At 46.3% G+C, this 26,582-nt stretch overlaps 1 protein-coding gene across 1 annotated transcript in view; it reads left to right on the top strand.

The window, feature by feature from the left end:
- Window positions 1-738: 738 nt before the first annotated feature.
- Window positions 739-26,582, top strand: part of LOC137451386 (uncharacterized) — a 64,241-nt gene continuing 38,397 nt past the window's right edge. The window contains exons 1-3 of the mRNA XM_068158812.1: window positions 739-1,304; window positions 21,347-21,422; window positions 23,242-23,732. Coding sequence (XP_068014913.1) covers window positions 1,200-1,304; window positions 21,347-21,422; window positions 23,242-23,732 — 672 coding nt within the window. The 5' untranslated portion in view covers window positions 739-1,199. The remainder of the gene's footprint in view (window positions 1,305-21,346; window positions 21,423-23,241; window positions 23,733-26,582) is intronic.

Genomic DNA, 26,582 nt, shown 5'->3' with positions numbered 1-26,582 from the left:
CAAAAAGGACCTTTCACCTAGACATGGGGCATTGGCATGGAGTTGGCAGAGGCTGAAAGCCCTCTGTTGTTAATGCTGTCAAACGTGTCAGTGGCTTCCTTTGGGTTTGGAGTGGCTTTAAGTGTATCAGTCAGTCCCTGATAGCTTTCCTGACTGTTTTGTGAGGGAGGTGCTGGAGGACGGGCTATAGAAGTAGAGCACTGTGCTGGTGATGCCTGAGAGCAGCTGGTGCAGCAGGACCCGGTGCCATCCTGGCCCAGCTCTTGCATTTGCTGTGACAAAAGGCAGTGGTGTTTCCCTGCTGCTGCAGGCCCTTTGCAACCTCCCTGGGTGGCTCCACGGACTCCAGGTAGGGTGCACGAGTCTTCCCTATGGGTCCGTGCTCTGAGACAGGGGACTGGACAGATGGGTCAGGGCATCCTATTACCCTCCTGGGGTGGGCAGGCTCTGAGCCAGGATGCGGTGCTGCACAAGCATCTATCCGTCTGCTGCATCCTGGTCAGAGCCTGCCCGGGTCAAGGGCCGAGGGAACGCCGCCCGTGAAGGGCCGCCCGTGCAGGGCCGCCTGTGCCCCTGCAACGCGTCCTCCCCGACTCCCCAGGGACCCCTCGGGCTGTAGAGAGAGCGCGAGAGCCCACGGCCCCTTTAAGCAGAGGCCCCGCCCCGTCCCGCCCCGTCCCGCCAATGGGCGCCGCGGCTGCCGCGCCGTTTGTTACAAGTTTCCCGTCGCGAGCAGGGGCACGGGCTGGAGGTGCCCGGCGGCGGCGGGGCGGCGATGCCCTCCTGGGGCCGCCGGCGGCCGGGCTGAGCGAGTCGGTGGTCAGCGGTACCATGGACTAAGGAGCCCTGCCGCCCCGCAACAAACGCGCTACGCAGAATGTGTCTTGTCCCTTGTAGCACGCTGCCAGCTGATACTTCCCTCCTTCCGAAGCATAGCCGGGGAGGGGGTGGAAAACGAAGAAGTTTGGTATTTATTCCTTAGGCTTGGGAAAAGGATTCCCTCTTCCTTCTGCCGCGGTGGGCTGTAAGACAGAGTACGGTGGCGGCGGAGAGAGGGGCACATCTGAAAGCGGCTTGTCCGGAGTTCCCCGCCAGACCGCGCAGCTGCCGGGTACCTGGGGGTGCTGGATGCAAGCTCTGTGGAGCTCCTCCAAGCGTAGCGGCAGTGGCTCGGCAGATGTAGATGCGTGCGTGTGTGTATGCTTAACCCTTTCTTGGCTCCTCGGATTTGTACCATGCTGAAGATCCTCACAAAAAAGCTGAGGAACCAGAGTTTGAACGAAATTCAACCTTTCCAGCTAAAGGTAAGAGGAGCTGTTTTATGCGTCGGTTGTTTTTTACACCCCGCAGGTAACTTGTAACGGGGCCTTGAGAAGCTAGCAACTTGCAGTGTTTATTATGCTGGGCCAGTTTCCTCTCACCCAGTGTGCTCAGTAGGAACTGGCCTAGGCTTTATTCCTGTTACTAAAGTCCTATTCCTTTGCACTCGGAGTTAATCAGCACAATTGAGTAGGTGGATACAGAAAGGTGAATAAAGATAGATGTATCTGTCTGTTCTTTAGAAGTGTTTACTTTTAACGGGGTTTATGCTTAACTACATGGGCATTTGCCTGTCTAGTTACCTTTGTATGTGCAATAGGTAGTCCTACTCAGTCCTTGCCAGGCTAGAACCCACTGTGCTAGGTGCTGTAAAAACATGATTTGCCTAAAAAGCTTTTCAGTGTCTTATTTGCATTTCTCTCCCTTCTGGTCCTGAAGGCTGGAATCCAAGCTGAGGTTTGCAGTTTGGCTCTCTGCGTTCACCCATGGCTCTCCAGATTCTGCCTACACCCTTTCTTAATGCTCAAAAGAAAAACAAAAATCACAGATTCAGGATGAGGAATCTCTAAGCCCTTTCTGCTAAATGCAAGGAAGAATTTTTGAGCCACATGCAACAGGATAAAAATGGAGTCATGATTGAGTTGCAAGGAATTACCAGATCCTGTTTTGGTGAAAGTGTTTTGAACCAAGGGATACTCCCTGAAATCAGCAGAATTACCCTGGATTGGCATCAATACTGCGGAAAGTGCAGCTTCTGGCCCCAAATCAAAGAAAGGATCTGGGAAAAGCAGCAGCCCTTGTTGGGGGCTGGGGATCCGTATACCAGACTCTAGTGAAGCCTTTTGTACATGTTACAGAAGCAGAATGCCGTGTGGCTGCACTTCTGCAGCCACCCTGGGCAGGCTAATGGCAGTTTTGTTAGAAAAGTGCTGGTATTTCCTCAAAGTTTGCTGTCTGTGTGCTTCTTCCTGCAGGGATTGCACATTCTGAGACTCTTGGGGGAAGATTAGGTTCTATTTTTGAAATAAGGGCAGTGCTTTAGTTTGTAGTGGACCAGTTCAGTGCAGAATACCTCTGCAGAGGCAGTGGGGAGTTCTTTTGAACACTGTGTTTCTGGGCCTTGTGGTGGTGATTGCTTGCTTTTAGCTTTGTCTCTTGGAGCTTCATCTTGTGAAACTCTAAGAACCATTGGAAGTTGCTTTCAGGGGTATATACAGCCTTCAGGAGGGTTGGATGTATGCAGGACAGCCACCAGTAGTGGGTATCTGCAGCCATTTTGTTCATCTTAGTGCCAAGATTTTGTGCTGCAAACAGGTGGTCTGCATTTCTACAGGCTCAATAGAGAGACTTAAAACTGTTTCTTGCAAGACTAATGCATAGAACATCAGAGGTATCATTGCAGCCTACTGCAATGAGTGGTACAATGACTGGTATACATGTGTATGGGCAGAAAGCCAGACTTTCAAACTCTGGGTTTATATACATTTTGTAGGCCTTTAGGGACCCTGTGCAGCTGCCTGGTCTTAGTTAAGCCTTGTACCAACATACTAATTGCTTAACAGAGCGTGTGATGCTCTCTGTCTTAGGTATTGGGCCAGATCTCCTTGCAGGTATAGACTTGAGATAGGTGTCAAAAGTGGTGAGTTGGTGCAGGAGCTTCCTGTGGCATGGACCCTGTGACGAGGTCAAATGTCCTTTACCATTTCCCTATACTGCCCTCAGATGATGTGAGGCTACCAGGGGCAGACTGGGTTTCTGCTTTCTCAATTTCCTCACATGGGTCTGCATCTGTGTGTGTTCTGGCATGTATGATGGCATGTGTGTTACTCAATGTCTAGTCTGCTGTCATTTAAACCTTGTGAAAAATAGTCAGATGTGAGCATAAAACCAGGTCTGTATTAGTTTGGGTGGAGAATGGGCCACTTATTTTGATAGAATAAAAACTAAACTGATCTGCAACCCATCCCTGGAGGTGTTCAAGAGGGGATTGGATGTGGCACTTGGTGCCATGGTTTAGTCATGAGGTCTGTGGTGACAGGTTGGACTTGATGATCTTTGAGGTCTCTTCTAACCTTGGTGATTCTTTGATAACCCCAAAAAAGAACTTTCAAAGCTTTAAAGGCTTTGCTTAGCTGTGCTTCTCCTTCATTACTTTTGCACTTCATGACCTTTGTTGGAAGTTCCCAAATTGAAGGGAAAGCAAGCTACTCTTGTGTTCTAGCCTGCAGCAGTACTGCCATTAGGCAAAGACATGGGAGTCTGTCCTTGGGTAAACTGTCAACTCATTTCTGTAACCTTGGGAGATTTTTTTGGTTGAATTGGCATCCAAGCTTTGGGAATCTTTTCACCATTAAATTTCTGCATACTGTAAAGATCTCATTTTGGTACTATGTGTCCAAATGTCATGTCACTGGGATAGGTCTTCCTAGTCTGCCTTCACTTGGAGAAGCTGAGAGGTTGCTGTTGCCTCCTGTAAGTGAAACTAGGTAATATGCAAACTTTGGGTGGTGATGTAATGAACTTTCCTTTTTTTCCCCTGCTGCTGAAACTGGTCTTTAGACAGCTAAGGCTGCTCAGAGGGCTTTGACTTGAGAGGTCTGCTGGTTTGTGCTGGTGTTGCTGAGGAAGTTAGTGTCCCTTTATTGCCTTTCCACCAGACGTTGCCATAATGGGAGGACAGGGATTGACTGATGCTTTGCCTGCCGTTGGGTTAGTGTGTCCTGCCAGCAGTTTCTGGTAAGTGTGCCTGGGCTGTGAAGTGGGGTAGTTTGGGTTCAAATTTGAACCCTTCGTCTTAGAAGGTTGGTTTGTGCTGTGTCTCCACTGGACACTCATACCCCTCTAGTGGGGGTGGCTAGGTGGCAGTGTGTCCTCTCCTGAGTTGTTGCACTTCGTAGCCCAGACTATTGGTTTATAGTTCTTCAGCTACTGTGGCTAAATCCAAGAAAACACTGAATTGGAGCTCTGTGTCTCAGTCTGCTGTTCCTCATCTTGCTTCAGAAGTCTGTTACTTGCTAGAGACTAGGCTGGTTTCAGAAACCTAGTTTTTGGCTGGCAGTTAGAAATAGAGAGCCAAAAGCAGATCTGACCTTACAGGTTAGGGCTGATCTTTGATAACTGCTAGCAGCTGGCTCTGTAACTGAGTGGACTTTGTGGAGCAGGAGGGAAGAGTGGTAACAGGGGGTTGTTCCATACTGCAGTGAAATCCTTCAAACAGGGGAAGTGAGTGAGGCCTGTAACTCAAGACCTGAATTTTTCATTGGCTGTTCAGCATTGCAGTCTTGCACAGCTTAATTCCTTTATAGTTTTGAACAAGTAACTCTGAGAAGCCTTTCTTGAACAGTAAGTCAGATTATTGAGGGAGCTTTTAAAAATGCATATCTTGGGGTTGCATGTGATGGAGTACTGATATTGAGCCTTTAAAAGTACCCTCCAACTGACTTGGCAAGCTTTCTACAAATGAAATATGTTTATCCTTGCGGCTTGGGGTAGGGGTTTCTCTCACGCATTCATTTCTTCCAAATCCCTTTTCAACTCTTGTGCCCTTGCATATTTGTGTAGTGGTTAAAGTGTAGGTGCCTATTTTCTAAGCTTTGCTTGCAAGCAAGCTCTTTGGGGCAGGGAGCATCTGCTTGGAACAGGTCTGAGCATTGCCAGTCAAACTAAGCCCATAATTAATGGCTCTGGGTGTTATCAGAATGTAACTGTTGGATCGTAGTGTGTTAAAAAATTAACTGGCTAGAACATGTAGCTGAAGGAAATGAAGCTCTTAGTGGCAATTCCATTCCAGCTTTGCTGTTGACACAAACAGCTTTGGAGGGAATTCAATTGATATTCTTATCTGTAAAAGTTGTTAAATTACCTGTGCACTTGGCATATTGCTTTTTGTCCTGGGCAGAGGTAATGAATACATGTTTCTCCTTTCCTTATATTGGTCAATGGAATGAAATCCTATGTGAATCTGAGAACCACACTTCTCTGCTACTTAATTTTACGTTTGTGCTTCATTACAAGGGGGGCAAGGCACCAACAAAGCCACTGTCTGCTCTCTTTACATACCCTTGCAGCTTGTATGTGTGTGTATGCATAGTGCTGAGGACCAGCTAGTCATGTCAGTTATTTTCTGTTGGCACCTGCATCTGGAATCAGCTGTGAGACTCAGGGCTGACTGGCTGGACCTTGTAAGTCGACTAATCATCCCTATCTTTGCTAGATGAAGGGAGTTCAGCTGGCTGTGCAAAGGGAGCCTCGGTTATGCTGGCAGTGGATTCTTACTCATTGCCTTTGTAGTAGCTGGTTATTCTGCAGAACCATGAGTAGTGTGTTACTTACTTTTTTTTTTTCCTCCTCCAAACTGAAGAGTGAAGTATTATTGTTACTACTGATGCACAGTGGGCATGCTTTCAAAGATCTGTGTGAGAGCTCCTGCTTTGTATAAATGAGGATGGATTAATTTCCTTCTTTCTTTGGGCTGGCTGCTTGTCATGTGGTCAGCCAGCCGCTGGTCTTCAGGCTGAATGTAGACAGCTTGGCACGGTGAAAAATTAACTTTGTCTCCTGTGATGTCTGAAGGTTTTCTGTCCTTCACGTTTGTGTTTTTTCAAGTACATCCTACCAAACAAGTTCACTTTTCAAGAGCTGAAGGAATCTCTTTTACATCAAACTTTGCTTTTCCTACTTAGTACTATTACAGTAAGGGATAGAATTAAGCAGGTTGGAAAAGACCTTTTGAGGTACCTGGTAATGTTAGATGCTTCTGGTTTGTCTTAATCGCATTCAGGAGGGGCACAGGCACTTGCTTATGATAATTTGGACTAAAACTATGTTAGTGCATTAGAGATGCTGAGATAGATATTTAGCCAAGGCAAAGAATAGAATAGGCCGTCCCAGCCACTTGAAAACCCTGAGTTTTTTAGACTTCTGCCTGAGGCACTGTGAAATAATAGGTTTGCAATTCTTTCTACTTGGCTTCCAAGGTCTGACTCAAGGGCTGTCATGTTTCCTGTGCAAACATCCAGCACTGATCATCTCCTGTAATGACTGAATTCCAGAGAGTGGGACTTCAGCAGAATAGCAGTTATTGCAAATGCAGGGTAATGAGAAGCTCGTTGATGTTGGGATAGTTCAGTGAGACATCCTCTCAGATGACCTAGAGGACACAGTCTCACTGCACCAGGGGAAGCTTAGACTGGAGGTGAGGAGAAAGTTCTTCACAGAGAGGGTTGTTGGCCATTGGAATGTGCTGCCCAGGGAGGTGGTGGAGTCACCGTCCCTGGAGGTGTTCAAGAGGGGACTGGATGTGGCACTTGGTGCCATGGTTTAGTTAGTCATGAGGTGTTGGGTGACAGGTTGGACTTGATGATCTTTGAGGTCTTTTCTAACCTTATTGATTCCATGACTCTATGGCCTTCTTTCTGACTGATATGGGATAGATTAGAAAAAAAATCCACCCTCCCCAGTGTTATAAAGAAATCTTGTTCTTTCAGAATAGAATAAACCAGGTTGAAAGAGACCTTATTGATCAGCGAGTCCAACCTATCACCCAACACCATCTAATCAACTAAACCATGGCACCAAGCACCCTATCCAGTCTCTTCCTAAACATGTCTAGGGATGCTGACTCCACCACCTCCCTAGGTGGTGCAAATGGACTGGTCCACAGCAGATACGAAGCTAATAGTCATTCACAGAACCTTCTTCAGGCTTTTAGCTCCTGCCGCCCCCAGATGACATTCTGCCATGCTAATCCACAACAATCAGGAGGGCCCATTTTGCTTGTATTTCCCAACTCTTGATTGTTATTTCAACAAAAAAATTAATTCTGAATGTTACACATTTTGTTAAATACATTCAACTTTTTCATTGCATGAAAATAGATTAATTTTTGCTTTACTGGACAGTGCAGTTCTGTTTAATTTCCTGCTGTTATGCACAGCCTTAGAGTTCCTGAATTTGTTGCGGCGTTTGGGATGCTAAAATTTACCCTAACCAGGAAAGTGGCTGGCTGGAAAGCAGCCCAGAGGAGAGAGACTTGGGGATGCTGGTGGATGAGAAGCTCAACATGCAGCCCGCAAAGCCAATCAGATCCTGGGCTGCAACAGGAGAAGTCTGCCTAGCAGGTCAAGGGAGGTGATTCTCCCCCTCTACTCAGCCCTGGTGAGACCCCACCTGGAGTACTGCCTCCAGTTCTGGAGCCCCTATTACAAGAGGAATATGGACATGCTGGAAGGTGTCCAGAGAAGGGCCACGAGGATGATCAGAGGGCTGGAGCACCTCTCCTATGAGGACGGACTGAAGGAGTTGGGACTGTTGAGTCTGGAGAAGAGAAGGCTCCGAGGTGACCTAATTGTGGCCTTCCAGTATCTGAAGGGGGCCTACAAGAAGGCTGGGGAGGGACTTCTCAGGATCTCAGGTAGTGATAGGACTAGGGGGAATGGAATGAAGCTGGAGGTGGGGAGATTCAGGCTAGATGTGAGGAGGAAGTTCTTCCCCATGAGAGTGGTGAAGCCCTGGAATGGGTTGTCCAGGGAGGTGGTCGAGGCCCCGTCCCTGGAGGTGTTTAAGCCCAGGCTGGATGAGGCTCTGTCCAGCCTGATGTAGTGTGGGGTGTCCCTGCCCATGGCAGGGGGGTTGGAACTAGATGATCCTTGTGGTCCCTTCCAACCCTGACTGATACTATGATACTAAAACAGCTTATATTTTATGTGAAAATAGAAAGCAGACTCCGGTCATGATTTTTTAAATCATAAATTTTGCAAAACAGCAGGTTCACCTTTTTTAAGTAAAAAGCAAGACTCTCATCCACTTAGGAGTTCTCTGTGGTGTGGTGAGTGGGCAGAGTTAACCACTCTGCTGTAGCATGCCAGTCTCTCTCTGTTCCTTGAATATGCTTGGTGTCAGAAGTGCTGTTGGGACACCTCAGTACTGGAACCAAGGGCTACGTTCCCTTTGTGGGAAATACAGTCCTACTCCTACCTCTCGTATTTCCATGTTTTTCTGTAGTCCCTTTTCTGTTCAGTGGGATTTGGCTTGCTGGGTGACCCAGCTCTTCCTAGCAACCAGCATCACCGGTATGCATGCACTGGGGGCTTTTTCTGCTGCAGTGCCTGTGGTACGTGGGTGTAGGCAGGCCCTGTTTGTCCTCACACCACTGTTGACCAGCAAGCAGCCAGCTAAGCTGTTTTTGAATAGGCATCAGCACCACCCACAACTGCTCAGCATGAACACCCAGGCAAGGATTTAGAGAAAAGACAATTAGTTGTGACCTTTATCTGCACAGAAAGCATTCCCTGTGCACTGTGAACTCTGCTGTGACCCAGGCCTAGAAGTCGATGTAAATGACACATGGCCCAATGTGACTTATGATGAGCTGTGTCTATGCCAATCTGGGCACAGGCCTGCCCAGGCTGTAGCAACAGAGCACACAGGTGAAGCACAGCTCAAACAAAGATTCTTCTAGACCAGCTTGGTCACCCATTGTGGGTGAACAGCTTAGGGTACCTCTAGGCACTTCTCCCTTCTCTTAGTATGTTCTTGCTTTTCATGTCTGTTATAACTTCCTTCCAGCCATAGTTTGTAGTGTAGCTCAGTATATCCATCATGCTTAATTGAATGTGTCCAGAGAAGGGCAACAGAGCTGAAGTGGGGTTTGGAGCAGAAGCCCTGTGAGGAGAGGCTGAGGGAGCTGGGGTTGCTTAGCCTGGAGAAGAGGAGGCACAGGAGAGACCTTATTGCTGTCTACAACTCCCTGAAGGGAGGTTGTAGCCAGGTGGGGGTTGGTCTCTTCTCCCAGGCAACCAGCACCAGAACAAGAGAACACAGTCTCAAGCTGTGTCAGGGGAAGTTTAGGCTGCATGTTAGGAAGAAGTTCTTCATAGAAAGAGTGATTGGCCATTGGAATGTGCTGCCCAGGGAGGTGGTGGAGTCACCATCACTGGAGGTGTTTAAGAGGAGTCTTGATGGGGTGCTTGGTGCCATGGTTTAGTTGATGTTGGGTGATAGGTCGGACTCGATCTCAAAGGTCTCTTCCAATCTGGTTAATTCTGTTCTAAGTGAAATAATTTAGAGTTAAAAAATTAGCAGCTTTGATTTTTATACTTTTGTTCATAGAAAACCCTTTATTCTGACTCAGAGCAAGTTGTTCTTGGAATGCCCCTCTGATACTTTGAAAAGGGCTGCAGGGTGATGCAACTTCTCCCCTCTCTTGCTCCTCAAATGGTATGTGAGGGCACTGATTGCTTGCACACTTGCAGTAGCTATCTGTGGTGGGTGAGTTTGATCTGCAAAAACATTGTTGGATTTTGTTCTGTGCATCCCTTTGTGCTGTGACATTCCTAGTAAATGAATGTCCTGTGTGGCCTGTTTCCATGAATGGCTCTAAAGTTCACTCATCCTGTGTTAGACCTAGAGTCTGTTCCCCCTGGTCCCTGGGATCTTGTCTTCTGCATGTGCTGGAGGTGAGCACCTGGGGGAGATGAAGAAAAGCTCCTATTTGGGCCTTGAGAACTTCTTGAGACTGAGCTGCTGTCTGTACATTAGTAGTCCAGGAATGTGTTTACCTAAACTTGCCCTCTTCCTCCACCAAACCTATGTAGGGTCTTTGTATCTGGAATATCTGACAATTTCACACCTTAACTACACATTGCTGAAGGATTGCCTGTTGTTTTAGAACCTCTAACCTTTCTTGCCACTCATCTCTAGCCCATCCCTCCATGTGTGCAGTTAGGAGGCCACTGCTTTGGCCAGATTCTTCCAACTAGGAACCACTTGGAATTACACAGTCCCTACCAGGAAAGGATCTGGTGCAGCAAGCCATTGCAACTTTTAACATAGCCCTACTTTGACTTTAAAAATGCCTTGCAGAAGGATCAAAGATCTGGTGTTGGGAAGACTACCTTAAATTAGTGGCTTGCTCCATAATAAAACATAAGAAGTTGGGTGTAAATCCACAGACATGAAACAGCTCACATCTGCTTGCACTCAGAGGGGTTAATGTGGGATTTTTAGAGGAGGAGAAGCCTGAAATATCTCATGTGCTTCAAATTCATTTTCCAGCCTGACTGTAAGGCATTGTTCCTTGTTTGTGAATCTGGCTGGAGTTCTTTATAGCTGTGCAGAGGTGAGTGTGGAGTGAGATCTCCCAACAGAGGCGGCAACTCCTCAGCTAATGAACTATCTCTGGACAACGGCAGTGGGAAGGGCCTTTTGAGGAAGGAATGGAAAACCTGTTACATGGTGTGTTGTTTATGCCAGCTGCTCTCAGCTGCACTTCTGTGGTGGATGGGACCCATGCAGTGCTGGGGAGCTGCTGTAAACTGTCAGAAGTTGGCCTGTGCAAAAGGACCTCTTCTCATCACAGCTAGGCAAGTGGAGAAAGTCTGTGAATCAGGGGTGGATTTAAATCCCTGTGGCCAAAGCAGGAATGGTTGGCACTGGTGAGAGCATCCATCTTCAGTCCTCCTGTCCCTCAGTCATATCTGTAATGCTTGTACATACTATGTAGTAGGTGCCTCTTCACTTCTAGGTTTCCTTTGCACTGTCTTCCTCTTATGTCTGAGAATGTTGTCAGGCTGTGATAAATAGTTCTGCCTTCACTCTGTTTAGAGCTGAGATTCCACAGCAAATGGGCTGTAAATTACAGACAGAGTTAAGGCACTGCATCTTAATGCAAGATGGATGAGGCCACTGTAATGAAGGTCTTTAATCCTTCAGGCTCCTCATCTTTCTGGACTGCTGTGCTTTGTGGTGTCACCACTGCTGAATAGCACTGTTCCTGCAGGGCATGAGCCAGGGGAAGGCCAGGGCTTCATGCAATGAGCTACCAGAGCTGACTTCTTTTGCAAATGGATCTCTTTGCAGAACAATTGTTTCATAGGTTGCTGCTTTCTTTCTGAATGGGTGCTTCCTTACACTTGACCATTGTTTTCCCTTCTGAGTTATGTACGTAAAATGCTGCCTCCCCACAACGGATGAGAAAGTTAGCAAGTGAATGCTGATCTTCCAAGATATTCCTTGAAACCTGAATATGAGTTGTTAATAACTCTCTCTACTACTCATGGCTTTGCTGATGTGATAAAACTCACAAAAAAAAGGTGTGCATTTTGTGCAGGTGACTGCCAGCTGAGGCCAAGCTGCACTGGGTGTTTGTGGTGGAAGGAGAGTAGGAGGTTTGCTGGAGACTTACTGGAAAGTGGCACATCTATTTGCAAGTGAAACTTCCAGAAACGGTGTTGAAGGTGTGTGATTTCTGTCCCTATGGTAAAAGCTATAAACCTTAAGTGGCCTCTTAAACTAACAGCATAGTGATAGTGTGAGACTTTAGTAAAAGTTCTTGCTACTGGAAAGGATGATACACATCACAGCATGCAGCTGCACTGTTCCCTTGGCTCTCGTACTGCAGAAGCAGTCTTGTTTTGTAATACGTTGGAGTCTGGGAAGGAAAGGAGGAAATTGGGGGATTAAAGTGGTGGCACCTTTGTCCCAGGCCCCATCCACTACGTGAGTGAGTTCTGGAGTGATTTTGTTTTATCTATAATTTCTAACACCAAGACCTGTGAAATCATGACCCCAAACAAGACTGCATCTATATACAAATAGATTCTGGTTCCTCTTAGTAGCTTTGAGGATAAACAAACTTAATGGAGTTCTTTCAGATTTGGAGTGTTTTGAGTGCAAAGAACCAGAATCTGGGTGTTTTCTGCCTAGGAAGCTTTATAAAGTCTCACTTTTCAGGCAGTAGCATTGGTTTTGTGCTTTCTATTGTCAATGAAGTTTGACTTGTGGGAGGAGTGTGTATAGATGTGTTGGTGCCTGTACTCACTGCTGGGTAGAACTGAGGCTGTTCTAGTCTCTTTGCAGCTACTGCCTTTTGGAGGTTTGTCTTGAGTGGAACTGAAAAGGATGTTCTTGGTTTTATTAGGTTTTGCTCTTCTAACACTATTTCCCCAGTGCTACAGGCTGGGTCAGAGTGGCTGGAGAGCAGCCAGGCAGAAAGGGACTTGGGGGTACTGGTTGATAGTAGGCTGAACATGAGCCAGCAGTGTGCCCAGGTGGCTAAGAAGGCCAATGGCATCCTGGCCTGGATCAGGACTAGTGTGGCCAGCAGGAGCAGGGAAGTCATTGTAGAAATGAACTTTCTAAACTGTTGTGTGGTGAGTTTTTTTTCTGGGAAACCTCATGAAAATTATTTGCTTCCTCACCTGTCTGCTGTCTGTACTTTTGGACTAATTGTGGCAGCGGTTTTTGCAAAAGAATTAAATCTGGAGGGGAGATGGAGGTATGTTTTTTTTAAATAACATTTTTACTGTAGATGTCATTAATGGGCAGAGAGGGACCTGGGGGGCCTGGTCCATAGTAGGCTGAACATGACCCAGCACTGTGCCCAGGTGGCCAAGAAGGCCAATGGCATCCTGGCCTGGATCAGGAACAGTGTGGCCAGCAGGAGCAGGGAAGTCATTGTGCCCCTGTACTCAGCACTGGTTAGGCCACACCTTGAGTCCTGTGTCCAGTTCTGGGACCCACAATTTAAGAAGAACATTGAGACTCTTGAACATGTCCAGAGAAGGGCAATGAGGATGGGGAGAGGCCTTGAGCACAGCCCTGTGAGGAGAGGCTGAGGGAGCTGGGGTTGCTTAGCCTGGAGAAGCTCAGGGGTGACCTCATTGCTCTCTACAACTCCCTGAAGGGAGGTTGTAGCCAGGTGGGGCTTGGTCTTTTCTCCCAGACAACCATCACCAGAACAAGAGGACACAGTCTCAAGCTGCACCATGGGAAGTTTAGGCTGGATGTTAGGACGAAGTTCTTCATGGAAAGAGTGATTGGCCATTGGAATGTGCTGCCCAGGGAGGTGGTGGAGTCACCATCACTGGAAGTGTTTAAAAGGAGTTTGGGCTGGGTGCCCTCTGCTACAGGGGTGTTTCCTGTGTCCAGAAGTCCAGCCCAGTGGGTGGACACAGGAAATTAGATATTTCTACCATAATCACTGCACCACTATAAGTCTCACGGCGGGGTCTGGCACTTCTTCTTTCCTTCCTCTCCGACACCCGGTAATTGGGGGAGAGATCTCCCGGCCATGGGCCTGGTTAGGCCCAAGGCCATGGGGGGATGGGCAGTCTCAGATCTGGCCAGCTGAGACTAGCCTAGCAGTGGGGGGAGACGGAGGAGCCCTGGGGGTCTTGGGTGCACCCTCAGGTGGGGCTGGGATCTTTCTGGGTTTGTTTTGGGGTTCTTCTTGTCACTGTGTACCTAGCTTTCTGCACGCTCTCACTGTTCTCTAAGTTTTCCATCACTTTTGCAATCTGAGTCGTTATTTCTGCGTGTGGTGGGGAGGGGGTCTGCCCCAACCCATTACAATGAGGCACTTGGTGCCATGGTTTAGTTGATTAGATGGTGTTGGGTGATAGGTTGGATTTGATCTTGAAGGTCTTTTCCAACCTGGTTTATTCTATTCTGCAAAATCATCTCAGCTTGGCAAGGGGAGATTTAGAAGAGGAGGTTTGATGCAGACTTTGGCTGCTGCAAGAGAACTGATGAGGGACACATGAGAGAGTGCAGAGGTGTAGAGTCCAGCTGCACTCTGCGGGTTTTGTCTGAACTGTATTTTCACCAGTGCTGGAGCCAGCCCTAATGCACTTGTCTCTGTATAGAGTCTTCTGATTCACTCTGCTTGCAAATGAGGATCCTTGAGCCTGGGGCAGTGCCCTGTCATTTCTGTAGTTCTGGTCAGGTTTAGTCACAGTTGTAACTTCTTCCCAGTAGATAAGACATATTCTTGCTAGGCAAACAGTGTATTCAAACTCATATTTGTTCATGGAATTACAGAAGGACTACACATGTGCCTTCTTGCACCTGCCTACCACTCATGTCCTCACTATTGTGTAAGCCTAGTGTTTTCCTTACAAGATCTAGGTAACCCAATGCTTCTGAAAATTAAGTTTGCTCTCTGCTTAGTGACTCCCACCCCTTGCACTCTCTGGGTTGCCAGTCGCCAGGTGTGCCTGTGTCAGTGTAAGCATTCCACGGAAGTGGCTGTCTGTAGTGTTGCAATACAGACTGACTCTGCTTGCCTCACATCTCTGAAACCACTAACAGTTAAGTAGAATCAAGGCCTATGCAGAAGGTAATGTCTGACTAAACATGCAGCATTGCTACAAAAATAGGTGGTTTGCAGTTTTCAGCATGGGGCAGGCATGGAAAACCAGGGCCTTGGAGTGCTGTCTCACTGGCCCATGACTGCTCTCACTGACTCACCCGGACGGCTGCTCTCTGAAGCAGGACAATGTTCAAGGGTTGTGAACTCTGGGTTTGAACTGTAGCCATTTGCAAGCAAAAGGGGAAAGGATTTTGAAGGCAGAGCTATTATGAAAATTAAAAAGGAAAACAGTAATAATAGCAGTGTTAACAAAGAGTTTAGAAAGGTTGTCCAAACTAGGGCTGTCCTGGCTGTAAGTTGAGCTGTTGAAGGAACCCAGCTGTAATACCCAAATCAAGTCTGGGCAGTTGTCTCACTTGTGAATGTTTGAAGACTGAACTGAACTTTGTTTCCAGCTCTGCTGCTTTTCTTGAGGAGAGCACAAGCATGGCAGCCTGTTTTGCTAGCAAGAGTTGTCCCTGTAAGGCTGAATAACTCTAAAATAAAGGTTTAAAGGAGAACTTGTGAGAGGCGCTAGATACTAATTTGAAAAGCTGTTTGACTCGCCCCTTCCTCCTTCCTCATGTTTCATGGCTTAAAACTACCTATCAGGGTCTCAATCTCCCTCATTTTCCTACTCTCTAATTCAGTTTCTTGTAATTGAGAGGATGGCACCTTGCTCATTCAAGATCAGACAGCGTTCCATGGCAACTGCAGCAATTGTTGACTTGGCAGAATGATGCTGGGGAAACTTAATATGTTTGGGTTTTTTTGGCAAAGCCAAGCAGTTAAGACAGAAGAGCCACTAGCAGGACCCTATGTAGAATGCCTACACCTTTAGCAGCTCTGTAGGCAGCATGGTGGGGAGAATGTAAGGGAGCACTGGTTTTAACTTCTCCAGTCTGAAGAAATGGAAACAGGTTCCCCATAGCAGAGCTATCAATAGTCATTGGTGAGCTCATCATTCCATTCTGCTTTTGTGCCAGTAACCAGTGAGTGAGATCAACTTAGCAAAGTTTTCCAGGGCTTTTGGAAGGAAGTTTTACTTAGTTGCAGAGATTCCTTGGAGTACCAGAGTGAAAATGAATGAGCCTGTTGCAAACAGCCTTGTATGTGGCAGCACAGGCAGCACTGACCTATATTGGAGAAGCCACCTTCCTGGAGGTAGACTCCTTCCCTTCTGGGGGGAGATTGGGAATGATGCCCACGTGCAATCAAGCTGGGAATGGGAGTTTTCCTGTGGTTAGTTGTAACTTTATCTTCTCTGCTCCTATTGTACAGAGCCTCCTCCACTGCACCAAACCAACCCATTTTTTAGGATAACATAGACATGAGTGAAGCCTTTTATGAGAGATTTGTTCCATCTTAAAAGTGAGATTCCTTTCTCTTTGGTAAACTCTCAGGTGATTTTTTGGTGTAATTACTCTGCATTATATGATAGCAAGTTAATTTCTCTTCTGTAAGCAAAAACTTGCTTTAATAGGGTGGAGGTTTGTTTATTGTCTGGTGCCTATTAGTACTTCAGCCTCTGAGGGTCACAAGGACCCTTTAGGACCTGGGCAATTTTAGCTACAGCTAGGTATCATTACTTGGTTAATAAGCAGTAGTGTGATGAGAATGACAAAGAATTTCCTGCCTTTAGCTGTTTCTTATCTGCTGGTTTTCCATTCATATTAAATGCTCCTCAAGGGTACAAGCCTTGCACTCAGTTACCATTAGATGCCATCTGGTTACTCCATGCAAGCCTTCTTTCCTTACTGAAGATTGATGCAAGATGAAATGTGTGGGGAAGCTTGTCTATGATTCCATCTGGCTTGGTAGGAGTCCTTAGCCTGACAGAAGGCATGTCTGGTGCCAGAGCTGAAGGTATGAGGCGGAGATCCTTATCAAGATGATGATCCTTATCAAGTCTTTGAACTTCAGATGTGATGCATTTCCTGAAGAAAGACTAGAGAGTGGATGGGCACCTGTCCTTTTGTTCTGTTGCTTTTGTGCCATGGCTTGTAAGCATTCACATGTCTGTGTGAATTAGGGATTTTCTTTTCTTTAATTTGGCACATTAAGTATAGTGGGCACACTTGGGCATTCTGTTTTAGTCAACCTGGCTTGACCTAGGTGATACCAAGAGGTGTGTTCTAGGCTAAACAGTTCTGTGATTTCTATGCTGTGAATGAAGCCATGATATAGTGGGATCTTTGACACGGAGATCAAGTTTTCAGCTAAAGCAGTGCCACAATTCTGAGTTTGAGAGGAAAACATGGCTGTGCTTCTTCAGACAAAAGTAAAGCTGCGGCTAATAGAAGACAGGGACTGTGCAAGGGAGACTGGAGGCCTGAACACAATACTGCTATGTTTAGAGGAATGCTTTTGAAGACAGGAAAGTGTTACTGTTAAAGCCTGGGAGGAGTCAAGGGAGAGAGCATTTATTTCCAACTAGTCAGAGCTTTAGTCTTTGATTCCCTATGTCATTATAGTCCCTGGAAATTCTTGTTATCCATACAGACAGGCAATTCTTTTTTGATCTTCCATTAAATCAGGAAATATTTTCCTTCTTTGCTATTCTTTAAATGACTTTCCCAACTGTCAAGTAATGTACAGGGAAAGTGGCAGAGATTTATCCCCATTACTGACACTCTAAGTAAATGCCAGAGGTTCTTTTCCCCGTTGTAACTACAATTTTCTTGTACGCATTCACACACATACATCATTTAATAAAGGCAGCTGGCACGGAGGAACACTGCCCAATGAACAGACTTCTAGTTGTCCCCAGAACAGGTATAATACCTTGTTTGTGCCATAGTGGTTCATAGAGGGGACAGCTGACACTGAGGTGCCATTGTACTAGCTGCTGTACAGACAGTGGTGCTGTCTTCTCTACAAAGGCTAAGGCTCCAATTCTAACTCAAGAGGTACTGACCTTAGTCTGTGGCTCATTCCCACATAAACCCCTTTCATTTGGATGTGGCAGGGGTTTCAGTGAGGTTTAACAGTTGTGTGTGGGAAAACTTACAGTTCCAGGTTTTGTACCATGTAAATGTCAATACATGGCATGGGGCTGCTTTAAAGAGGCAATGACCTCTAGCCCATGCAGGTCAAAGAGCTACTGCAAAATGTAACTGGCTTGTGATGCTTAAGTTAGGAGTTGTACTTCAGTCAAAGATTGACTTTTGAAGGTCTTTGTGTCTACCAATCTAAAATATTCACTCCTCTCTGTACAAACTCAATTTTGCTAGCCTCTGGATAAGACTCTTAGCCACATGAACAGAGGACTTGGTTCATGTGAGCAGATGACTCTCCTTTGCTAAGTCTTCCCCAGGCTCAAAAGCAGCCCAATACTAATCTCATGTGAGTTGCCTCAAATGCTTCTCCAGAGACTTTGTTTAGAGCACTTGTGAAAGGAACATCTTTCAAACAAAAAGGTACTGAGTCTGTGGACTTGGTCCCATAGTACATTCCAAAGAAATTAAAGTGGTAGGACAACATGAAAGGCTTCATGGAAGTGTCCAGTTTTGGGCCCCTCAATTTAAGAAGGACATTGAGACTTTTGAATGTGTCTAGCAAAAGACAATGAGGCTGGGGAGAGGCCTTGAGCACAAGCCCTATGAGGAGAGGCTGAGGGAGCTGGGGTGGTTTGACCTGGAGAAGAGGAAGCTCAGGGGAGACCTTGTTGATGTCTACAGCTACCTGAAGGGAGGTTGTAGCCAGGTGGGGGTTGGTCTCTTCTCCCAGGCAACCAGCACCAGAAAAAGAGGACACAGTCTCAAGTTGCACCAGGAGAGGTTCAGGCTTGATGTGAGGAGAAAGTTCTTCACAGAGAGAGTTGTTAGCCATTGGAATGTGCTGCCCAGGGAGGTGGAGTCACCATCCCTGGAGGTGTTCAAGAGGGGATTGGATATGGCACTTGGTGCCATGGTTTAGTAGTCATGAGGTGTTGGGTGACAGGTTGGATTTGATGATCCTTGAGGTCTTTTCCAACCTTATTGATTCTATGAAAAGGGGGCCTCCCAGAATCTTGCTAATCATCCTCCTGAAGCTAGCCATGGAAAAGTAAGCACCCACTCTTTGACTGCTTTTACAAGCAATGTACCAAGTGCTTTTCAGAACCAAGGCAATTAAAGACATCTATGAAGCCATTGACAGCCACCTTTCCTTTTGGAAGAATATACCAGTAGCACATTTCTCTCTACACTCACACTTTCTCCCATTATTCCAAATAGCATCATTATACTCTTGTAGACAATGCCCTCAGGAACTGGAGTTTTCATAATATACATCACAGGCTAACTGTTAAAGCCTTGGACTCTAGCAGTTGTGCAGATTATAAGACATTGCCTCTGAAAGACAGTGCAGGTCATGGGATATCAGAAGTCCTCATATCCTCCCACTTGGTCTTCACATTTTTCAATCAAATACATCATAACTTTTATCTCATATGCCATTTAGCAAGGTTTTCTATTTTAGTATTGTTACATTCTCTTTTTATTAGTAAATCCTTCCACAAGTTATATCCTGGTTGTGCCAACTGAAGTCTCCCAAGCTTCTACTTGTGAGACCTTATCTCCCACATTTTTTTATAGCAGACTAACCATTAATCTTGCAGAGCTCAAGTTTTACACATGAAACTCCTTACCCAAATACACCACACTATAAAGGATTTATTAAAGAGCATTGTAAATCTAAAAGGGCAAAAGGTAGCTTTAAAAAAAGGAGGAGAAAAAAGATGGCAACAGGATTTTGGGGGATCAAAGCCCACAAACACAATCCTGGAGGATGGTAGCAGAATAAATGTGTTGGCATAATAGCTGTTAAATTCACTATTAGTCAGAATTTCTCCACTGTTCTTGATTTCCCTGCATCAGCTGGATGTGTCTTTCGTAGGCACATAGAATAGAATTAACCAGGTTGGAAGAGACCTTTGAGATCAAGTCCAACCTATCATCCAACACCATCTAATCAACTAAACCATGGCACTGAGTACCCCATCCAGTCTCTTCCTAAACACCTCCAGTGATGGTGACTCCACGACCTCCCTGGGCAGCACATTCCAATGGGTAATCACTCTTCCTGTGAAGAATTTCTTCCTAACATCCAGCCTAAACCTCCCCTGGCACAGTGTGAGACGCTGTCCTCTTGTTCTGGTGCTGGTTCAATGGGAGAAGAGACCAAGCCCCTCCTGGCTACAACCTCCCTTCAGGTAGTTGTAGACAACAATAAGGTCTCTCCTTATCCTCCTCTTCTCCAGGCTAAGCAACCCCAGCTCCCTCAGCCTCTCCTCACAGGGCTGTGCTCCAAACCCCTCCCCAGCTTTGTTGCCCTTCTCTGGACTCGTTCCAGCATGGCAACATATTTCCTAAACTGCGGGTCCCAGAACTGGACACAGGACTCAAAGTGTGGCCTAACCAGTGCTGAGTGCAGGGGCAGTTATGCATAGTTGCTCTTTTGGATCTCTGGGAGGTATAAATGCTCTAGGAGCACTGGAAAAGGTCAAATGAGTCCATATCAGCATAATGGTGGCATGCTGCCTCATCTCCTGTAAAAGTCATCAGCCATCAGACACTTTCCAATTGGAAATACTATATGTGACCTTTTGAAACCTGTTGCCCCTGTATTGTGTTGTGGGCAAATGGCTTGTGAGTCTCAGTTAAGGCTGATGGGAAAGTTTTGTTCTTCTGAATAAAAAGGTGTAAAGAGCAAATATCTTCATCCTGCAGTGGTCATGTTGTTCCAGAACTCTCTTAGAAGGGTCTCTTTGGTGGTAATGCATTTTTCTTTGATATGGTCCTGGGCAGCCTGATCATCTTGGGGGTGTCCCTGTTCATTGCAGGGCAGTTGGAGAAGATGACCTTTAAGGGTCCCTTCCAGCCTGATGCCGTCTGTGAGTCTGTGACTGATTGTTTTGGCCATTGCCTGAAACACGTACTAAGTTCAGAGGTTTGATCCTGGAACTTACAGCCAGGCACCAAAAAAAGCACTACTACCACCAAAAAAAACCCCAAAGAAACAAAAAAATGCAAACAAAATCCCAACCACAAACTTTTGGAGCAAGATAAGTAGGGTTTTCTCTACGTAGGAAACTTGACAGCAGTGGCATCTATCTGGTCTACAAAACTTGGTTGCAGATCTCTCAGTCCTTCTGAGGAGAAAGCTTCTAAGTTTGTTCAGTATTGGAACATGTTTTGAGTAATTTGAGTATAGAGGTGTCTTGTGATTCAGGGCAAATGTTCCTGAGATGTCCTGATAGACAAAGTATATGAATCAATTGCTTCTGGAGCATTGAAGAGTCTTCAGTGGTACTGTAAGAGTCTGTGCTGGTGGGAACAGCAACATATTGTTTGCACTTCTGTGAAATCTTGTTTCTTCTATTTGTAGTACATTTTTCAGAGTTATCCTTGGAGAAAGCAAGAGGAGTGTTCTTTGGATTATCTATAGGAGTGTGCCTTCAAGGGAGAAGTGTGTGTGTACATATAGGAAGGCTGAAGTTGCCATGCCACTTGCATTTGGGGGTGTCTAGCAAGGTGACAGTGCTGTTGACAGAATGTGTATTTGCTTTGGTGATGGGTTTTGGAGATTCTGCTGTCCATGTGATGTGGCTGTGGTATGGCATGGTGGTTAGAAGCTGTGTGTCTGGGGAGCTAAGGGCAGGGTAGGTTCGTTGTGCTTGGGGAAAGTTAGCAGTGAAGTAAGGTGGAAATAGTTGTGGGCTGTGTTTTGTGTTGCTGCAAGTAAGAGGATATGATGGGAGTCTGGGATTGGGAGATGAGGATGTGTATAAAGGGAGGTGCTATGGCTGTGTGTGTGGTTGGGTAGAGTGGATGCCTGCAAGATATGAGAGGGGGGAACAGGAAGGGTAATGCTCAATGTTCACCATGAAACTTTTTCTTTCTTGTTGTCCCCTAGATCTCCTACCCCCAAAGTGATGAGGACAGCGAAGACTCCGAGGGAGAGAACCAGGAACTTGCTCAGATTGACAGAGGTAATAGGATGAGATGGGGGGTCCTGGGATGCTGCAGCTTAAGTCCACTTTGCTTCTTGGTTGTCTTCTTGAAAATGCCTTCCTTGCTGTCCTGTGTACTACAATCAGATGCATTAAATAGTCATATTGAAGTCTTTGGGACCTCCCAGGGAGAAGCTGAAGTTACCAGATGCAGCTGTTGCACTTTCCTTACCAGAGGTAGAAGTTGTTAACCACTAGTTAAGGCCCCAGTGCTACAGACACACACAGATGCTGTTGGATCAGCAGCAGAGTTGGAACTGAAAAATTGTCCTCTGTTCCGTGCCTTACACCTGCATCACCTCTGTTTTAGTTTTCCTTTTCCTTGCTATTTTAAGTTTTGACCTTCACTTTCCTCCTTTCCCTAGATACTTAGCTTGCTCTCTTCCTCCTGTACTGCTGGTATGGGTCAGCCCTATTCTTCTATCTAGGTGAGGGTCTTTAATAGATGAAACAGGTGCTCTGCTATTAAATTTTGACCTGGCATGAAACAGCTTAGAGCTGCAGGTGAAAACTGTAGTAAATACATTAGTTGAGCTATGCTAAGTGTCTCTGTTTGTGCCTCCCTTGTGTTTTATTGTTTTTTAGCCAAATTCAAGTGGATTCTTATGCAGAGGCAGAAGTTAAATTTCTGGCCCACAGAACATATCCTGTCAAAATTCAAATCCCTGCTCCATGTGCTTAACATAGAAATAGCTCAGCAGAACAAGGTAAAGTGTGTCCAGCTTATGGCTGAAGGTGTGGTTTCTTGTATAAAAGTCTTTGTAATAGAAAGAGGACTTCCACCTCCAGAAACCAGATCTCTATTTGAACCACATACATGTGGCTTAGAATAACAGACTTAACTTGCCTCCTCTACCCTGGGAGCTGGTCACTAGAACTTAGGTGTTTGGCTACAGGCAAGGGCTTAATAACACATCTGTAAGACTGTCTTGAAGGGATGAGGTGGGTGGCAGGCACATGCTTTTACTTTGAGACTAGGCTTCCAGGTGACAGTTTGTGAGGGGATGTCCAGCAGTCTGGTCTATACAGAAGCCTAGAACCTTCCAAAGGGAAACATTAAGCTAGGAGATGGTTTCTTGAGGAGATAAAAAGGTGGGAAAGCATCTCAGAGGTTTACCTGGGAAGAGATAAGAGGTCTGCAGAAGCCTGCATCAGAAATAGTGTGGCCAGCAGGAGCAGGGAAGTCATTGTGCCCTTGTACTTGGTACTGGTTAGGCCACACCTTGAGTACTGTGTCCAGTTCTGGGCCCCTCAATTTAAGGAGGACATTGAGACACTTGAACGTGTCCAGAGAAGGGCAGCGAGGCTGGGGAGAGGCCTCGAGCACAGCCCTGTGAGGAGAGGCTGAGGGAGCTGGGGTTGTTTAGCCTGGAGAAGAGGAGGCTCAGGGGAGACCTTATTGCTCTCTACAATTAGCTGAAGGGAGGTTGTAGCCAGGTGGGGGTTGGTCTCTTCTCCCAGGCAACCAGCACCAGAACAAGAGGACAGAGTCTCAAGCTGCACCAGGGGAGGTTTAGGCTTGAGGTGAGGAGAAAGTTCTTCCCAGAGAATTGTTTGCCATTGGAATGTGCTGCCCAGGGAGGTGGTGGAGTCACCATCCCTGGAAGTGTTCAGGGCAGGGCTAGATATGACACTTGAGGCTGTGGTTTAGTTAGTCATGAGGTGTTGGGTGACAGGTTGGACTTGATGATCTTTGAGGTCTCTTGCAACTTTATTGATTCTGTGAAAGCAGGCCCAGTTTATTAGGGTATGGCACACAGATCTGCTCTGCCACTCTTCTGTCTCTTCCTCCTACCAGAGAGAAGACGGAATTGTACCTTGACCCCACTGGCCACCAACCAGCTGCAGAACCAGGAGAACCAATGCTGCAAGGTTCGGGCCCTCTTCCATGCCAGCCTTGACCGCCACAGCTCGGAAGAGGAGCTGGAGCGCATCAACCGAGAGTTTGCCGCTGAGAAGCGCAAGTGGTCCCAGGTCAGCAGGCTTGCCTGCTGCAGTGACAGCAACAACACCTCCTCCAGCGACGACGAAGTGAAGAACTTGTGTGCAATGTCCTTCCAGCCTGTGGCAGAGCAGGCTGATGGGCTGCATGCCAGCCCAAGCCCTGTGCTGTTTAGTGCCTCCCCTCCCAAGAGACTCCAGCCCCTGCTGCGGAGCCCAGCCTCCAGACCTCTAATCTTCACAAGCGTTGGGGCAGGCCTTGAGCAAGTCATGCCTTGTAAGAGACATCGACAAGGATATGTGGACAAGGTCAGCAGGCCTAGCCTTGACCTTGAAAAAATGCAGCAGGTAAGGTGGAGCTTCCTATGAGAAGAGCAGTATCACTTGAGAAGATGCAAGCAAAGACAGAAAAGGGTTTTCTTGAGGCAAAGTACAGTAATATAGAGCTGCTTCTCTTGATATGTCTTCAGGGGGATACTTGATACTTCTGCTGTCTCTCTAGGATGAGCTAGGCCTAAGTGTAGATATGTCTCTTGAGAGGAGGTCAAGCTGCTGCTGCTTGAATGGTTCTTGCTGCTGTTAGGAAAGCAGTGCCCAAACAGGGCACTGAACAAAGTCACTGGAGTTCACCTTTGTCAAGGTACCCCTGATGCTGACCCATACCACTTACCCCCAAAATAAAGTAATTGCTTATGTGTATATAAAGAAATAACTTTGTCATGAAAGCAGTAGTAGGCTTGATGGTGGGTATTTCCACACCTGTTGACCTCCTTAGGCCAAGGTCTCTTTTGCTGAACTTTTGTGGAGGCCTGGATTAGAGGTTTGTAAATGAGGAAACTGCCTGCACCTCTGCAGAGGCTGGGAAATAAGGCATGCCTAGTACTGCAAGGGTCTCTGTGGTGCCCATCTGGTGCTGCTCTTCCAGCAGGTACTGAACTGAAATACTAACTCTATAGCACTGTTCATTATTTGTTTTTCTTCTTGCACTGGTGTAGTGTCAGTTTGAAAGAGATCTGCAGACATCTGTTGACCCCCAGTAAATTGCAGTAAGTTAATTATTTTCAGTGCTGAATTTCATTAGGGAAGAATGTCACTGTGTGTAGTTGGTTGGAGGTACTCATTAACAGCACCTTTAAGCCTACAAGAGGCACTAAAAGAAAGGAATATGTATTCATTTTTTCCAAGCTCTTTAGAAGTGTCACCCCTTCATTTCTTCATTACATTGCTGCTTGTTCTTAGTCCTGCTGTCAGTGTATGTCCCATGAATACATAATGCAGAGACTGGTAGTTTTTGTACACTTTTCCCTTACCCACTCTTTGTCCATCCAGGCAAGTATTTACTCCCAGAATATTCAAAAGCTCCAGCCTTGCATTTCACATCATTCAGATCTTCTACTGATAGACTTTAATTAGTCTCACATCTTAATGAGAGGAGAAGAAAGTTGGTGAGCCTGTGCCTAGGCTTTTTTCTTACCTCCCTCCCTTCCCCCCCCCAACTGAGAGTATGTGAGTAAATGGAGACATGTTCCTTCTGGCCCAGATCTTTTACCTGATTTCTGTCCCATCATAGCAGCTACTTGTTCTGCCTTAAGTTCCTTTCAACAGTGTTTCTTGGGACTGTGGTGTGAAGCTTAGGGGTGAATTTAAATGAACTTTCTAAACTGTTGTGTGGGTTTTTTTTTTCTGGGAAACCTCATGAAAATTATTTGCTTCCTCACCTGTCTGCTGTCTGTACTTTTGGACTAATTGTGGCAGCGGTTTTTGCAAAAGAATTAAATCTGGAGGGGAGATGGAGGTATGTTTTTTTAAATAACATTTTTACTGTAGATGTCATTAATGGGCAGAGAGGGACCTGGGGGGCCTGGTCCATAGTAGGCTGAACATGAGCCAGCACTGTGCCCAGGTGGCCAAGAAGGCCAATGGCATCCTGGCCTGCATCAGGACCAGTGTGGCCAGCAGGAGCAGGGAAGTCATTGTGCCCCTGGACCCAGCACTGGTTAGGCCACCCCTTGAGTCCTGTGTCCAGTTCTGGGCCCCTCAGTTTAGGAAAGATGTTGAGTTGCTGGAATGTGTCCAGAGAAGGGCAACAAAGCTGGGGAGAGGTCTGTAGCACAGCCCTGTGAGGAGAGGCTGAGGGAGCTGGGGTTGCTTAGCCTGGTGAAGAGGAGTCTCGGGGAGACCTTATTGCTGTCTACAACTTACCTGAAGGGAGATTGTAGCCAGGTGGGGGTTGGTCTCTTCTCCCAGGCAGCCAGCACCAGAACAAGAGGACACTGTCTCAAGCTGTGCCAGAAGAGGTTTAGGCTGGAAGTTCTTTATGGAAAAAGTGATTTTAGTGGTTTTAAAAAAGTGTCTTTTGGGGGTGGGGACAGAGGGAGAAACATGCAAAGGAAGATGCAGCCTGAGCATTTTAGCAGTATTTGGTCATTAGTATTATTTGTATACTTCTAGCTTGCTAATTTTCAAACAGTAACATCTTTAAGTTTTATGATAATTTCTTCCTTGCTTCCTGTATTTGTTTCCACTGTAAAAGTCATGATAGAAATAGGTGTTGCAGACTCAGTCTGCTACTGTCACTTGGATTCCCCAAATCATCAATCTCATTTCTCATGACAGTGATTTGAAATCTGGGTTCTGCTGCAAAATCCTTGTATGAAGCTGAGCAAGTCTCATTCAGTAGCTCCGTTTCTCACCCATGAAGTGGAAGCAGGGTGTTTTTCTTGGTTGGTCTTCATTCTCCAACAAAAATGTCTGTTAAACACCTGGGCAGCCCTTGGCATCATGTGGTTTTCAGTCAGATAAATAATGCAAATGAGGAATGATAATAATGAACTGGCTATTCGAAGGCTTCACCTAGATTCTGAGCCTCATGTTACTCTTGTTTAGCAATTCTTATCCTGACTACCTTTTGCTTGTCTGTGGGAGTACAGCTGAAAAGCTTGATGAGGTGGTGGCTTTTTGGAGCAGCAGATGTGGTTTTCACTCTTGTCCTTGATACTTACTTCCCATTCCTGCAGTTATGTGGAGCTGTGAGATGACAAAGAGTATCAGGCAAGATTAACTTGTGCAGGAAGCAAATGTATTTGGAGACAAGACAGTTCTGGGAGCATGATGCTCAAGGGTAGATAAAGAGATGCCAAGTGTTTTACCTTTACATCATATCCTGGTTTTGTTGGAAGATGATGGAAAATTGATCCA

Source organism: Melanerpes formicivorus, unplaced genomic scaffold, assembly GCF_026170545.1.
Source record: "Melanerpes formicivorus ecotype bairdi unplaced genomic scaffold, bMelFor1.0.p_v2 SCAF_43, whole genome shotgun sequence".
NCBI lineage: Eukaryota > Metazoa > Chordata > Aves > Piciformes > Picidae > Melanerpes > Melanerpes formicivorus.
This window is presented reverse-complemented; position numbering and strand designations above follow the sequence as displayed.